At 41.4% G+C, this 16,588-nt stretch overlaps 2 protein-coding genes and 1 non-coding gene across 18 annotated transcripts in view; 2 read left to right on the top strand and 1 right to left on the bottom strand.

The window, feature by feature from the left end:
• Positions 1-5,870: 5,870 nt before the first annotated feature.
• Positions 5,871-11,200, top strand: Rpl30 (ribosomal protein L30). The gene is made up of 5 exons (XM_087190668.1): positions 5,871-7,925; positions 8,032-8,084; positions 8,326-8,471; positions 10,290-10,420; positions 11,101-11,200. The coding sequence occupies exons 2-5, from the start codon at positions 8,064-8,066 to the stop codon at positions 11,148-11,150; spliced, it is 348 nt and encodes a 115-aa protein (XP_087046794.1). The 5' UTR covers positions 5,871-7,925; positions 8,032-8,063; the 3' UTR covers positions 11,151-11,200.
• On the top strand, positions 10,849-10,980 carry LOC147824075 (small nucleolar RNA SNORA72). Its single transcript, XR_015442942.1, has one exon. It is a non-coding gene; the product is annotated as a small nucleolar RNA SNORA72 (small nucleolar RNA).
• Positions 11,201-14,727: 3,527 nt separating the features above from the next.
• Positions 14,728-16,588, bottom strand: part of Matn2 (matrilin 2) — a 134,150-nt gene continuing 132,289 nt past the window's right edge. For all 16 annotated transcript variants that reach the window (XM_087190651.1, XM_087190655.1, XM_087190659.1 and 13 more), the window contains one exon: positions 14,728-15,357. In XM_087190651.1, coding sequence (XP_087046777.1) covers positions 15,302-15,357 — 56 coding nt within the window. In that variant the 3' untranslated portion in view covers positions 14,728-15,301. The remainder of the gene's footprint in view (positions 15,358-16,588) is intronic.

Below are 16,588 nucleotides of genomic sequence, written 5' to 3'. Positions count from 1 at the left end.
GCTAAATCCCCGGCCCCCATCAATTATTTTTTAATTGCCTGTACTATCTCGAATTTCCTCAGGGATAACCTGTCTGCTGAGCCATGCTATCTTTTTTTCTTTAGAGGAACCATTTCATGATCAGACGAAAACAGCAATCAGATGTTTGGCAAATAACAATAAGTCTCTCTTGGGGCCACCTCCGTAGCTGGTCAGTGGGCTCAGGACAAGACAAAGACAAGGACAGAAGCTGTACCTGGGCTCAGCACCAGGCACGCTTCTCTGCTTACCGAGGCTTGCCTGGCTGAGTGCCCAGTTGCCAGCAGCTCTAAGGCTCTAAGTGGTATCACCCTTTGAGGATCGAGTAGCTGCTTTGTGGAAGATGGAATGGACATTTTGGGAGCAGCAGACAATCTTCCCTGTGGTGGACACTGGATTACATTTGTTTTTCCTACCTATCATTCTCTGGCAGCATCATGGTTAGTGCACATGCCATCAGGCTGTCACACTCACCCTAGCCTGGTGTGGTGGCACTGTGCCCGAAATCCCAGCTATTGAGGATACTGAGGCAGAAGGATTGCTCAAGTCCAGGAGCCTGAGGCCAACCTGGGCAACATAGAGACCCCATCTCACTAAGAAAATAAATAACCCCATCATATCTATCAGACCTTCCATTCCATATTATGTTATTAAATAACTCACTTTATTATGAGGTGAGGAAGGTAATAGATTAATTTCTACACGATTTACTGATCTTTCCATCTGCCTCCTCTATCCAGAAGCAGCCAAACATGTGGAGTTCCACATCAAGCACTCAGCTGTGCAGCAGCCAAGATCAGCCCGAGGTGCTGTCCTGTGGTTTGCAGAGTGTCTCCCAACTAGTGTCTAATCAGTGGTTTCTCCATGACCAGTGTGTGCACATCTGGGTTTTGCTGTCCTGGCTTCTTTGCTGAACTGCGAAACAAAATGCTTTTCTGTGTAGTGAGCTTGTTTCTGTTGCTTACAACACAAGTCTCCGGGCTACCACATTGTGCTTTCCCTACCTCTTCTCTTCCTGGTCCCTCTCCTTCTCAACAGTTACTTGTACTGTCTTGTTCCTTTAATCTTGTTAGATGATTACCTTAATATCTGATCACAAGGGATACTATAATTTAATTAATTCATTTTATTTTTGCAATGCTGGGGATGGAACCCAGTATCTGACACATACTAGGCAAATACTCTACTACTGAGATACAACCCCAAATAATGTGATTTTAAAGGCCAATAGTACCTTGATGCTTTATATATCAAAAGCTGTAATTCATAAATCTTTTTACCTTCAAGAACTTTTTTTTATCATTCTTCTTATGCATAACCATACTTTGATTTTATCACAAAGTCATTTACTATTTCTCCATTGAGTAATTTGTGATATTTTCTGAGCGGTACGATATGCAGTGTTACAAAACTGTGTTGATATTATTCTGTTTTAAAAGCAAAGAACATTGATGTCTTAGTCTTTTTTACGAAGGATAAAAGTACAGAGTAGACTTCTCAAATTATTGAAAATAATATGTAAAACATCATATTTTTATAGATACTTTGAAACACAGAAATCCCAGTTACAGTAAAATTTTAAAGACTGACTCTCTAGGTTATTATAAACCCAGAGACCATCTGGGAAGATTAAGCAGGTTAATGTTGCTAGGTGTGGTGGTGTATACCTATAATCCCAGCACTTAGGGAGGTTGAAGCAGGAGGATCACAGGTTTGAGTCCTGTTTGGGCAATTTTTGGAGACCTTGCCTTAATAAAAGGGAAGGGAGGTGTAGCTAAGTGATCAGCGTCCTTGGTTTTCATCACCCAATACCGAAAAAAACAAAAACAAAAAAAATCACAAAGTCCAATCTTAATAGATACCAAAGTGTCGCTCCCAAACCACAGTAAAATCACAAAGAAAGCATTCAGGGTTCTTCTTGTCAAGAGTATTAAAAGCATATGCTCCCTTGAATGAAAAAGTGGTAAACTAAAATAAAATGATAGGAAAATGATTTGTTTGCTTTATTTTTAATCCCTGCTGTGATTTGCACCAGGTAAAAGCCAAAAAGCAAACCTGTCAGTCTGGGACACGCCCAATCTGAAAAGAAGGGCTGCAGGAGAGATGTTTCGCACTTTGTTAGGTTAGCAGGAGGCAGGAAGGGTGGAGAGCAGAGGTAGACTCTTTCCCTCTTCCCTCTGGGCTTTCTAATTCTTCTTATTAGCTGAAAAGTGCAACATTCACGAAGCATTCAGGGACTTTTCACTGGGGCTCCTTCTCCCCGCTGGTCGCAGGTCGAGTGTGATTCAATCCCGCGGAGCTGACAAGTTCATAAAAGCTGAGTTCGATAAATTGAGCTCTTCCAAATCATCTGCACATGGCCTAAGTAAGTTAACAACAATGACTGTGACAGGAACTGCCGGACAGCAAGGGCCAGCTTCCTGAGCCAGGGGCAGAAGGACTCTGCAGTGCTGTCCCTGCCCCTCCAAGGAACACAGCTGCAATTTCAGTCCTCACAACAAGCAAGAGCCAGAAAGCAGTATGTGAGCAGGTGCCTGCAGAGCTCAGAAACGGGGAGCCATGTTGGTGAGGGGAAACCAAAGGAGAGCCACATGTTAACTCTGTCCTAGGGCCTTTATCTGTTGATATTCTTCAAAATCCCTCTGAAATGCCACCGACTAGTATTCAAAACTAATAGCATCTAAATTCAACGATTATGAACGCTTTCCTGAGTTTGTTCTACCTGCCTATCCAAACACCTGTGTGTGGTGTTTTGTTGCAGTACTGGGAATCCAGGGCCTTTGCACTAAGCTATATCTCCAGCTTTTAAAAAAACTTCTCTGTTGAGACAGGGTCTTAGGGCCAGAGGTGTAGTTCAGTGGCAGTGCACTGGGCTGGCAAGTGCAAGGTCCTGAGTTTTATTCCCAGTACGAGAGAAAGAGGGAGAGAGGAGAGAGAGAGAGAGAGAGGCAGGCAGAGACAATAAGTTGCCCAGGCAGGGCTTGAATTTGTAACCCTCCTGCCCCTGGTTTTCCCAGAGTGCTGGGATTACAGGTGTATGCCACCATTCCCAGCTCAGGATATATTTCTTTAGAATATGACTTAGAGTAACTGTTTTTAGTAATAGTTATAGTCATCTTCTAACATAGAGATTTGCAAACTTACGGCCCTCAAGCCAAATCTGGCCGGCTGATTTTGTAAGTTTTTTTGGGGGGGGGGGGTTTGGGGGGGTACCAGTGATCGAACTCGGGTCCTTGCGGTTGCGAGGCAGGTGGCGAAACCACTGAGCTAAGTCCCTGGCCCTGATTTTGTAAGTTTTTATAGGAACACAGCCATGCCATGGTAAGATCTCTGGGAGAAAGCAATCCTTTGTTTAAAGTGTAGTGAATCAAACAAACAAAAAATAAATTTGAAAAAATACAATAAAGTGTAATGAGGACAAGAAATTTGGTATTGTACAATACCAAGGAAAATCACTTCAAATGCTTTAATCATTCATTCTCTAAAATGGAAGTAACAAGTCAGGCATGGTGGTGCACACCTATAATCCTAGCATGCGGGAGGCTGAGGCAGGAAGATTGCCGCGAGTTTGAGGACAGCCTGAACTGCACAGCAAAATTTGGCCTCAAAAAAACTAAAAACAAAACAAAAAATAAATGCAAATTTTAAAAACAGAAGTGATAGGTTGGGAATGTGGCTCAGTAGTAGAGTGTTTGCCTAGCATGTGTGAGGCCCTGGGTTCAATCCCACTCCCCAAAACAAAACAAAACAAAACCTGAAGAGTAATAATTATCTTTATTTTAGAGGATCATGGATATTAGAATACTTAACATAAGTGTCCATCAATGTATATATGAAGAAAATATGGTGTGTGTGTGTGTATATATATATATATATATATATATATATATATACAAAATGCAATAGTATCCTGTCATAAATAGATTGAACTCCTGTCATTTGGGACAGCATGGGTTAACCTAAAGGACATTATGCTGCTAGGTGAAATAACCAGGTACAGAGAGCCAAATACTGCATCCTCACATGTAGTGAACATTTATAGAGGTTGAACTCATAGAAGAAGAATGGAGAATGGTAGCTAACAACACTCAGGGGTGAGAGAGAACAGAGAGATGCTGGTCAAAGAGCACCAGGTTCAGTGACACGGGGGGAGTATCTCTGTGATCTACTGCACATCATGGTTCAGAAAAAAAAAAGAGAGGGAGGGCCTGGGGATTTAGCTCACTGGTTCCGCCGCCTGCCTGGCAAGCACAAGGTCCTGAGTTCGATCCCCGGTACAAGAAAAAAAGAGAGAGAGAGAGAGAGAAGGACAGTGATAGTGCATACCCATGTTTATAGCAGCCCAATTCATAATAGCTGAATCTTGGAAGTGGGCTACATGTCAATCAGCAGATGAATGGATAAAGATAATGTGTTATGTACACCTAATGGAGCAAAATAAAAGAATAGGAGACAGGGAGATAGAGCTTTAGCAAATGAGAAGGGAATCCAGAATTGGAGGGAGGGAGTAGGTTAAAGTAAAAAGAACTGAGATGTGTTATGCACAGGGACCAGCTCCCCAGGATGAATGTAATCATTATGTACTGCAAACATGAGCTAAAACAAATTTTAAGAATTGAAAAGTAAAAATGAGAATAATCCTTAAATATTCTCATCATAAAACGTGATAAGCGTGAGATGATGTTAGTTTGATTTGATTATTCCACAATGTATACATACGTCACACCTCCACATTATACCCCAAATAAATATTGCCAATTAAAATTAAATAAAAATTTGAAAAAGCTGCAAAAGTACAGAGCTCAATATAAAAGTATAAGGGTCAACTAAGGTTGACCTAAGCAAGCAAGCCTCGGAATCACCTTGGTCAGCTCTTTCTTTAGCTCTTTACGTCTCAAATTGTAGTACCTGTATGAGTATTCTAGAGCACTAGTTAGACTCAGATTCCCTGGTCTGATGTCCAGAAATCACTTCCAACACCAATGTGGGCCCAAGTGAGAACTCCACGTGATTCTAACACCTGTGATCTGGGAAAAATTGCTGGAGATGTAACTGATATTTCACGAGACACATTTAAAGAGACGCTATCTTAAAGTAACATTTTGTTACCAAAAAGAAAACTTTAATGTAATAATAATGCATGCTGTAACATAATTCAGCTAGTACAGAAATACTGTAAAAATAAAGGTCTGCCCACTCTTCTTACCTCTCTCCCGTGGATAAGTTTGGTTAAGTAGCTTTCCGGCCTTCTCCCTAAGCTTATGTAAACATATATACTGGGTAAGAATGATGAGTATTTGATACAGTCTTAAGATTTTTTTTTGCTAGTTCAACAACGGTAAAATGGTGAATTGTTTACACATTTCTGAGCAACTGTGTGTTTCTGTAGGACAGGTCCCTAAAGGTTTAATCCCTGGGCCAAAAGATTTGAACAGCACAGAAGGGAATAAAATAAAAAAGTGTTTCCCACCTCCTTCCAACTTCCAATCCCATTGTGCAGAGGAAGTAACTTGATATTGTGTGTCTTTATACATAATGCTTGGTGTGTTTTAACACAAGTTAATCTGTCCTTCAAAGGAGCCAATTTCCTTAACATATTTTGTATCTAACTTTAATCTTTGAGTGGCAGTTGGATGTTAGTGCCTTCATTATTTCTAAGTCCCACTGGCAACAGAATGGTTCATCAGAGCACAGTCCTTCAAATAATGCTGAAAACTGAGGGAGCTGCTCCCAAAGGCTCTTCAGTAACTGAAGAGTCTCTTCTCTCGGGATTTAAATAACGTTCTGGGAAAAGTCTAGAATAAGAAGCAAATTTTTGTGTACCAAATTATTTCTTTTTTTTTTTTTGGTACCGGGGATCGAACTCGGGACCTTGTACTTGCGAGGCAGGCAGCGGAACCACTGAGCTAAATCCCTGGCTCACCAAATTATTTCTTAAAATTTGATTCTTGGCCAGGAGTGGTAGCACATGTCTGTAATCTCAGTACTGATCCCACTGAGCTAAATCCCCAGCCCTTATACTGTCTTTTTTTTTTTTTGGTACCGGGGATGGAACTTGAGTCCTTGGCGCTTGCGCAGCAGGCGGTGAAACCACTGAGCTAAATCCCCGGCCCTTATACTGTCTTTTTACAGGTCTTATCTTCTCAGCATAACTATCAGTCCCTTTAGAGTTAGGGTGTAGTTCCTTGGAAGTCAGGTGTCTAATAATAATGAAAAAAGATGCACAGTTGAGTATCTAAACGTGTGTGGCAGAATGAATGTGTCCAAACTGTACTTGGAGTGAACTGTACTAGAAAGTGTTAAGTATATGATTCCATTTTTCATAAGATAATAACCATAAATGAAACAGGTCAGGAAAAGACCACAGAATTACAAGTGGGGAGTGGGAGGGCTAGTGTTTTAGCCTTTATTAGGTAGCGGAGTTACAACTTCCCTAGGCTTGTTCCTTCCCTTAGAGGGATAGTTATTTGTTAGTTTCAAATTTAGAAAAAAAAAAACCCCCAAAAGCAAAACACCTTAACATGTGTACAGAACTAGATTAATAGAGGGCAAATATCTGAATTTGTACAATCTTAATTTAAACCTAAATGTTAAAGCAAGTAGTACGACAGTCTAACCATTGTTTGGTTAAATTCACATCAAAATGGGGCAGGCACTTGAATAAACTTAATTGTTAAGAGACATACATTATAAACCTGGGTTCTGATCTATGACAATACCCTAGACATGTAAACTTGTGAATAAAAGGTTACTATCTCATAAGATTTTTGTGACTGTTAAGTAAAATAGGGTATAGGTGAATTATGTATTATAGTTCCCAGCACAGCATGTTTTTTAGGGGATGGGGTGAGGTGAGGTGGGGCACAGATCCTCCCTCTGTCATTCATCAGGGCAAAATGACAACGTAAAATAACTTACTGGTCTGATTTTATTTTTTTTGTGCTGGGAGGGGGTGGTGGTGGATACTTTCCGAGCCTAATATTCTGAATGACCCGTCACTGGAAATTTATACCAAGGTTCAGGGTTCACAGCAAAAATATTTTTAAAGGGGATTTAGCTCAGTGGCGCCGTGCTTGTCTCTCAAGCGCAAGGTCCTGAGTTTGATCCCCGGTACAGGGGGGAAAAAATTTTAAAGATTAGACCCATTAGCCGCGCGTGGTGGCGCACGCTTGTAATCCCAGCACTCGGAAGGCTGAGGCAGGAGGATCGCCGACAGTTCGAGGCCAGGCTGGCTACATAGTGAGTTCAAGCCAGCCTGAACATACATAGGGAGACCCTGTCTCCAAAAAAAAAAAAAAAAGGAAAGGAAAGAAAAGAAAAGAAAAGAAAACCCACCACCAACAAACTAAAAGATTAGACCTGCTTATCGCTCTTTCTGTGCAGATTCTATTCCCAAGTTCATCTTACAACCACAAAAGGCGAGTCTCGGGAAGTCTGCACATGACGCCACTGCTCTCTGAGAGATCGACAACTTGGGGGATTGCAGGCGAGTTGACAGCGCTACTTCTGCCCAACCGAGGATAGATAGATACAAAAAACGCGGCGCGTCGGGAGGGTGGTCGCAGATACCACCGCCTCTCCTTACCGTCCCTCCCACCTCATCCTCAGTCGCTTCACTAATTCCCGCTTGGCTCGACGCTCCTTATTTTCTAAGCCTACAGCTCGCACCTTAAGAGAAACCTAACGCCGAAAACCGTAAGGCCACCGGACAAGCAAGCAGGAACCCCAACCACTATTTCAACCTGCAGAATCCATAGCAACCGACAGCGGCTCTCCACCTCTAGCCCCACCCCTTCCGCTCGCGATTGCTTCCGCTTCCAGTCGGCTCACAGCACTGGTGTAAGGCGCTTTGCATTGTGGGAACTCCTTCTCTTCTCGCTCCCCGGCCATCTTGGCGGCTGCTTTTGGTAAGTGGGCTCCCCGATGCGGAGATTTGGGGAGCGCGAGAAGCCCTGTAGGCTGTTGTTCGCAGCTCCGGATGCTAAACCACCTGCCCTGTCCTCTGTGTTCTAGGCTGGGGTCCGTCGCACACCTACGGCAGGAAGATGGTGGCCGCAAAGAAGACGGTGAGTGAGGCAGCCAGGCCGGAAGCCGGTTCACGTGGAGCGATGGGTCTAGCCCGGGCGGGTAGATCTGGGCACACACTGGGGTGACTTCATGGCCACTGGCGTGTGGAGGGTCTTAGAGGGAATCTCAGAGGTCTTCAGTAGTTTCGGAGGTTTTATACTCGGTTCCAGGAGGCTGGGTGTGGTTTGGAGGTGGTTGCATATGAGTCCTTCATTTTTGTGTTAAACGTTTGCTTTGTAGAAAAAATCTCTGGAGTCCATCAACTCTAGACTCCAACTTGTTATGAAAAGTGGAAAATACGTGCTGGGTTACAAGCAGACACTGAAGATGATCAGACAGGGGAAAGGGAAATTGGTCATCCTCGCCAACAACTGCCCGGCTTTGAGGTAATGGACAGAACCCGGGCGTGCGTCGCTGGTTGCCAATTAATTGTGAAGGGGTGTCAAAAAGTGCAAACTTGTAGTCTTTGTAGCATGAGTTTTATTTTATGTTGAACTTGTTCTCCAAGGGACCCTTGGGAGAATGATTACTGTTGGTAGGGTGTTTGGCTGTTGATTCCTTCCCTTGTCATGTGCTCTTCTGTAAGCTTATCTTTGGGGGAAAATGTAAGACCTGGGTTGAACAGGAGGATTAAAAACCACAGAACCTCCAAGTTTGAGGCAAACACAGACGCATAATTTGTCCATGTATTTTGTGTCTTGCAATTTTTGATGGGTTTTTTTAGCTTAAAGAAACTTTAAAGGTGCTTTTCTGTGTGCATTTACTTTAGTGTGCAAATCCAAGTAAGAAAGCTTCAGGCTGGGCTATGAAGTTGCATGGGTGTCATTGAATCACCTGATTTGGTGCCATGTGTCAATTCTCTGAGTTAAAGTTTATTACTACTTGTTTTTAAGTTTTTATTTTCAGACAAGGTAGGGTCTTACTAAATTGCTTAGGCTGGGCTCAAACTTGTGATCCTCCTGCTTCAGCCTCCAGAGTGGGATTATAGGCATATGCTTAGGTCAAGGTTTATTCTTGACTTACTATTTTGAGGTGTTGTGTTGTTTTTTTTTTTTTTTGGTACCGGGGATCAAACTCAGGTCCTTGCGCTTTCAAGGCAGGCAGCAGAACCACCGAGCTAAATCCCCAGCCCAGACTTACTATTTTGAATTTGAACCTAGTAGACATATTGTTAATGAGCTAAAGAAACTTGGAGCATGTGAACCATGTGATGGGTTCTTTATTCTTTGGATTTCCTATGACAATGTATAACCTACTCAGAATTTTATATAGGCTGTCTCTACTTACCAGCAGTCCCTGACCTGTTTTTGTTATAATTCCAAACCATTCTTAAAGGGTTTTTTTTTTTTTTTTGGTTTGGTTTGGTTTGGTTTTTTGCCTACTTTCTTTTCTTTTTTTTTTTTTTTTGGTACCGGGGATCAAACTCGGGTTCTTCCACTTGCAGGGCAGGTGGCAGAACCACTGAGCTAAATCCCTGGCCCTCGCCTACTTTCTATAGTAGTGTACCTCAAACATAACTATACAATACCAGGGTTGTTCTTGTTAAAATGCTAGTTTGGTTTTTGGTGTAGTTTTTTTGCTACTGGGGATTGAACTCGGGACCTTGCGCTTCCAAGGCAGGTGGTGGAACCACTGAGCTAAATCCCTGGCCTTAAAATGCCAGTTTTATTTCAGCCAGTCTGGGGTGGGGCCTAAGATGCAATTCCAACAATCCTTTGTGGCATTATTGCTGATCTTGTAGATCCACACATCAAGTGACAAGGTCCTGTAGGACTCCTTTCAAATTCCTAAAACCACCAGTATCTGCTAAATTGATACTAAGTGTTCTGTGGGTAAATACACCCCCCCAACTCTCCACCCCCATGCCAGAGATAGAGATGGCTTATCCTTTAAAGATAACTTAGGTTTGGTTTCTGGGTCCTTCACTGATTCAGTGTCTTGGCTTCTTTAATTTGCATCTGCCGTATTCCATAAGGATAGATAGTATTTTAAACATAGTAGGTGCAGTAGGTATTTGCTAGTTACCTTGTTACTTGTAAGGGATCCATATAAAGGTTTGTTTCTATTGCTGGGTGTGCTTTTAAGAATAGTAATGAAGTTTCGTTATTGTTAGAAGGCTTGGCCAACAGGGCAGCTAAGGAGAAGTGGTAACATTCAGTTTGTTTATTTGCCCTTTAAAATTTTTTTTTTTTTGGTTCCCAAAGGAAATCTGAAATAGAGTACTATGCCATGTTGGCCAAAACTGGTGTCCATCACTACAGTGGCAATAATATCGAACTGGGCACAGCATGTGGAAAATACTACAGAGTATGCACATTGGCCATCATTGATCCAGGTATGCTTTTTAAGTCATAAAATCATTTTTTCCCTTTCTAGTGTAATGTAAGTATTCCCTGTTAGCAGATGTCTTTGGTTCCTGAGTTCAAATGGTGAGAATTTGGATATATCAAGGGATATCCTATAGTTTTACTTTGCACCCAAATTCATAATGAATGTTAGTGAATTATAATGGTCTTTGTTATAAGGAAAAAATATTTTTTTACTTTGAGGTTATGAATTTTGTTTGAAATACCTAAGGAATAATGACTTAGAAACTTGGCAGAAGGTGAAACTTTAAAGGGGAAGTAATGAGGTGAAATAGTATAAGAAAGTAATCCTTACTTGCTGCCTGAAGAAACAGGTCAAATTGAGAGGGGAAAGAGCTTACAAATATACATTGTCTTGTATTTTGAACTTCCACATTTTTACTTAACTCATAAAATACTGCGAATATTCTCGCTGTTCTGATTGTGTTATAATCAGGGCAGGCTAAACATTCGCTATAGTAAGACCATGCATGTGTCCCCAGACCTAGATCTTTCCCTAGGTCTGGTTTTACAAATGCTGGTGATAAACCAGGTCCAAATAATCAGGACTAATTTTCAGACTTGGCTAAAGAATGTGTGACCTAAGTTGGAAAATTGTGCAATTACCAGTTGCCATTAAATGAATTATAAACTATTTTTTATTTTCTAGGTGATTCTGATATCATTAGAAGCATGCCAGAACAGACCGGTGAAAAATAAACCATGCAAAATTTTTCATTAATAAAACTTGCCAGAGCTTGTTTTAAAAACAGTATCCATTTCATTTATTTTTCTCTGATTCCTGACACTTTGCATGAAAGTAGGATCAGAGAGGATAAAGTAGTGGGATGTGGCATAGAGCAAAACTTTCCAGTGAAGAAGTTACACGTTCCAGTCTCCATTTTCCCGTTTTTCTAGAGAGAAGGCACTAAGCATTTCTTAACTGAAATGTGTGGGATTGCAAGTGTTTTAGATTTTGGAAAATTAGCACTTATATAATGAGGTGTGTTGGTGATGGGATCTAAGTCTACACACAAGGTTCTTCTTTGTGCTTCATATACTGTACACATACAACCGTAAGGTAATCTTACACAGTAATCTGTGCATGAAACTGTTTGAATGTGGAATTTTCAACTTGTGTCTCCAGTGCTTAAAAAGTTTGATTTTGAAGCATTGCTCATTTTGTATTTTTGGATTGGGGATGTTCCAGCTACACTAGATTTTTAAGAGAATTTGTAGAATTATAATTTCAGAATATTAAGTGAAGTATTTCATCACAGACTGAGAAAAGTTCTAGTGAATTTTAATGAAGAAAAGTCTTCCTGGAGTTGTGCAGTGGGTGGATAGAAGAAATATACTTGGGCGACTTCAGAATAAGCTCAGATCTTCAGTAAGTATGAAATGAAAGATTGATTGCATCTATATTTTTGTTTATTTCTAAAAGATAGGAAGTATGTTTGCTGTTGAGATTTTGGGGAAACTGCACATCTGCCTAGAAAATTCCCATAGAACCCTTTTCCCACATTAGCCTTTGGAAGATTGAGAGGAAATAATTTGGGGGAAATAGCAACTTAGTTACATCTTGATTTACCAAGTTGAATGGTGCTGGTGTATGGTATGTACCCCATGCAGGCTGCTGGGCTTTGAGGGAGGCTACAGAACTTTTGGAAATGGCAGTATTGGGAATTTTAGAATCAATCTCCCCTCCCTTGTCCACTCAGGCAATTTTGGGTGGTAGACGAATGAGACGGGAAATGAGGGTGCCGTGTATGTGCTATTGATAGTGCTGTGTCTCATGTTGACAAGTGAGGGAGTAGGTTTCTTTCAAGCAGCATGCTTTTGGTGTCAAGTTATCTGAGGTGTACAAGCTGGAGAGTGGCTGTGACTAATTTCGTTCAGTCACTCTGGGAGCATGGTTGACCTTTTGTAGTGGGACATTTCTTTGGAAGGGCTGTATTACAGCTTTTCAGCCATATCACTCTTATATTTTTAAACTTGCGTGTCTCCTGGTTAAGAGGTACTGAGGTGCCAGGCATGGTGAAGTGTGCCTGTGATCCCAGCACTCGGGAGTCTGAGGCAGAAGAATCACTGCAAATTCAAGGCCAACCTGGGCTACATAGCGAGACCCTGTCTCCAAAAAAAAAAAAATTGCCTGGTCTGACTACCACTCTCAAAAACTTAGTCCTGTTTCCACAGTTTAAAATGTTTGACTCTTGGCTGAGGAAGTTTGTGTGTTTTTAATCGATGAGCTCAGTTTCTCCCCCAAGTGGACTTTTCACACTGTTTGGAAAATTTTTTCTTCCAGGATAACTAGTTCCGATTTAATTTCTAAGGTGTGACCTGAAGAATATAAAATTACAGATGCCAGTGTACCTCTTCTTTTTCTTTTTTGGAGGGTAGTGTTTATATAGCATGGCTTGCAGGGATTTTGGCGTGATGTTTTATCAGTATGTTTGTTGTACATAATGATTACCTTTATCATGGGGAGTTGGGACCTGTACATAATGTATCTTAGTTCTTTCTACTTCTCCCTCCATCTGTAGATCCCTTCCCATTTGCTAAAGATACCCATGTTTCCTATTATCGTTTATTTTGCACTTCAAATTATTTATGCTTTAGGTTTCTCATGACATTTTAAACTTGTGCATCTGATTTATTTCACTTAACACTCGTCTTGAGGGAATACATTTTCCTACAAATAACTCAGATTTATGGCCTACTAGTTCTCATAATCAAAAGGGACATTCATGTACCATCTCCCCATGACAAATGTAATCATGTACTGCAAACATGTACTATAAAAATACAATTTTTTAGAGACTGGGGATTTAGCTCGGTTTCGCCGCCTGCTGCGCAAGGACCTGAGTTCAATCCCCGGTACCTACCCACCAAAAAAAGCCAATTTTTTAAAAAAAGAAAAAAATGATAAATGATGAAGTGGAATACAAAACTCTTACAAATTCACGTGAGAAAAGCAAGGAAAATGGAGAAATAGTTCCTATTTTACACAGTCCTCATTAAATTTTTTTTTTTTTGGAGATGGTCTCACTATGCAGTTCAGGCTGGCCTTGAACTTGTGGCAATCCTCCTGCCTCAGCCTCCTGAGTGCTGGAATTACAGTCTTTCGCCACCATGCCCAGTTTAAATATCTTAATCCAAATTTTAATAAGTTCGGTGGAATTTCTTACATAGTTGTGGCTCCCACTTCCACTCCCAAGTTGTAGAAATTTTGAGCCACTAGAGGGAGCTCAAACAGAAGTGAAGTAGAATTGAGCCACCTGGAAGCCATAGTTACATTTCAATAGTGATGCAAACCCAAATCAGTACTATATCCCAATGAAAGCCCATTTCCAGGTCAAGTGCATTGTTTAGATACAAACTCCAGGGCTAATTACAAATCATGATACTCAGCTAAGCTACCACACTGCCCTTTGGGAAGACCTGGTGAAAAAACTTGAAATATTTCAACGTCGGTTCATTTGTAAAAATCATTTGGATGTAATTTGATCTGTGTCTCTTAGGAAGCTGTTCTGCTCTAAGTGCCATCTTGAGCTGATAGCGTTGAAGCCCCCTTAACGGTCCCCACGCACCTTTCCCTGTTTGGTATACATCCTTGTGCACATCTCCTGCACTTACACATACCAATGTATCATTCAGCCACTCGTGCTTGGGTTTAATTTACAGAGATGGTGCATACAAGAATTCTGTGTGACTAAATTCATCTTTGAGTTTTATCAGGTATTTGAGGGGATTAGGGAATTCCTAGATGTGGAGTATTTGTGTGCTTGGACTGCACCACAGTGTACCAGTCCCCCTTCCAATCTGATGACTTATTGCCTTCAAAAACTAGTTCCAGGGCCAGGGATTTAGCTCAGTGGTGTTGCCGCCTGCCTCGCAAGCCAAGGTCCTGAGTTCGATCCCGGTACCAAAACCAAAAAACCAGTTCCATTCTTGTGGAGCTCTTCTTGAGATCTGTGCTGCAGTCGTGCAGTTAGACACCTATAAGTGCAGTTGCCAGTCACAGAGTGGCTGCCTTTTTCATTTCATTCCTGTAGGCAGATTTATTCCCCAAAGAAACCGCCAATTTGTACTCTGGAGCAGTGTATAAGAGCCCTGTATTTCCACTTCCATACTAATACTAATCAGACATTGATTTTTGTCAAGCTGATGGAGAAAAAAATAGTATTGTTTTAATCTGCATTTTCCTGACTAGTAAGATTAACCACTTTTTCATATATTGGCCATTTTTATGGGTACATGTCTTGTATTTAAAGATAAATGAGAATTACACACAGAATGCCATTCTCTTAAGTGAATTTTAATATTGTATAAAAAAATTCAACTTGTGGGGGCCGGGGATTTAGCTCAGTGGCACTGCGCCTGCCTTGTAAGCACAAGATCCTGAGTTCAATCCCTGGTACTCGGGAAAATATTCAACTTGTTACATAAGTACATATGTCCTGTGATCTTTTACGTATCCATATACATATATCAAGATAAAGTCCAGTACCAAAACATCTCTTGTGGCCGGCCAGTGTCTGTGGGAGGGGGACTGCAAAGTGTTTTGTAGTCAAATAGTACAATGCTAAGGCTGGCTGAGGCAGAAGCAGAGCGTGCATGTCCAGAGGACATTACAGAACACCTGTGTAGCTTATTCTCACGGTAAATGCATCCTGGAATGCTGATGCGTTTGTTTTCCTAAATTATACAAGTTAGTGTGTACTTTTTGTCTTTGTTGTATAGAAAACCAGCTTCCTCAGAACTGGTGTTTACTGCACAACATTACAGACGTAACAGCTGAGCTGTGGGGCTCTGGGCCTCGCCTGACCCTCGGCACTACGGTGTACACATGTGTATAGCATTTCTAGTCCTCATCTGGCTCTCAGGCGATTTTCCAAAGCTTCCATTCTCTCTGTCATTTCTTCTAGTAAATCTCAAATTAAGGAAGAGGAGTATGAATTACTTGTTTTAATCTATATTCAAATACAACTTGATTCATCTACCTAAAAATTTGTCCTGAAATACAAAAGGGTTTGGGTTTTCTCCCTGATTTTAAAAAATTTTTTATTTTTGAGACAGGGTTTCACTCTAGCCCAGGCTGGTCTTGAACTCACAGTGATCCTCCTGCCTCGGCCTCCCAAGTACGAGGATTATAGGTGAATGCCACTACACCTGAGTTCTCCCCAGTATCTGAAATATTTTTAAATCCTGATTTATGAGTTTATAGTAACTCATTTAACATGCTGTCAAGATAAATTCATTTCAGGTTAAGTTCAGTTTTAGAAGCATCACAGCTAGATAGCTCAGTTAGAATTTGTCTTTTTCATTCTTCAAAGTTTTCATTCCACTCACCCCTATTGCTTGTTGATCAGTTGTTAAGAGCACAGTTCTGGAAGGCAGCAGGGAAGAGTATGGGAAGTAGAGGAGTGAAAGGATTAGGCTGTGGAAAACTAAAACATGAGGTAGGAAGGTTTTTGCCCTGGTGCTGCGGAAGGCCGGAAGGCCGGGACAGCAGCCTTGAGCTCAGTCCTCTGCTCTTACACAGAACCTGAGCCTTTGACCTCCAAGGGGCAGGGGAGGGAGAAGAGACAGAAAGGTTCCTCTTCCCTGGAAGCTCCTTACTGCCCCTACCCTGGCAGTGAGATCCCAGATTGATCATCTGCATTAGCCACTGCCGATAGATGACTTTGTTCCTTAGGAGGAGCATATTTCCCCTTTTAAGAGGGGAATTGCCGTGTGCTATGTTCCTTATGATACAAGCCCACTGGCACCAAGGTAGAGCCGGGAATAAACCATTTCCCTGTAGATGAGCTGAGCACGCTGAGACACAGCCAGCTTTAGTAAACTTAGTATAATTTTAAGGTCCAAGCACTTGGAAGTGAGTTCAATGTGTAAAAAACCCAAAATCTCATTTCTCTGATATCCCACAGTATCCCTTTCTTTATAATATTAATTGAGTGAATCACTGGATCCTGCTGTTCCCTTGGTAGAATGTTTCATCTTTTAGAGTGGTGATACAAAAGATCTCTGCTGCCAAAAACAAAAGAAAAGCCCAGCCAAAAAGCCTCAGCCTCAGAAACTTCACTCTGAATTCCAGTGTGGCTGCCCTGCAGGCGGGGGCTAAAGAACATGTCCAGGGTTGGAGCTGAAAGCTCGTT

The sequence above is a fragment of the Heterocephalus glaber genome, unplaced genomic scaffold, assembly GCF_053883595.1.
Source record: "Heterocephalus glaber isolate CG9 unplaced genomic scaffold, H.glaber_assembly_v1.0 deba00001555, whole genome shotgun sequence".
Taxonomy (NCBI): domain Eukaryota; kingdom Metazoa; phylum Chordata; class Mammalia; order Rodentia; family Bathyergidae; genus Heterocephalus; species Heterocephalus glaber.
Note: the sequence above shows the minus strand (reverse complement) of the source record. Positions and strands in the feature narration are given on the sequence as shown.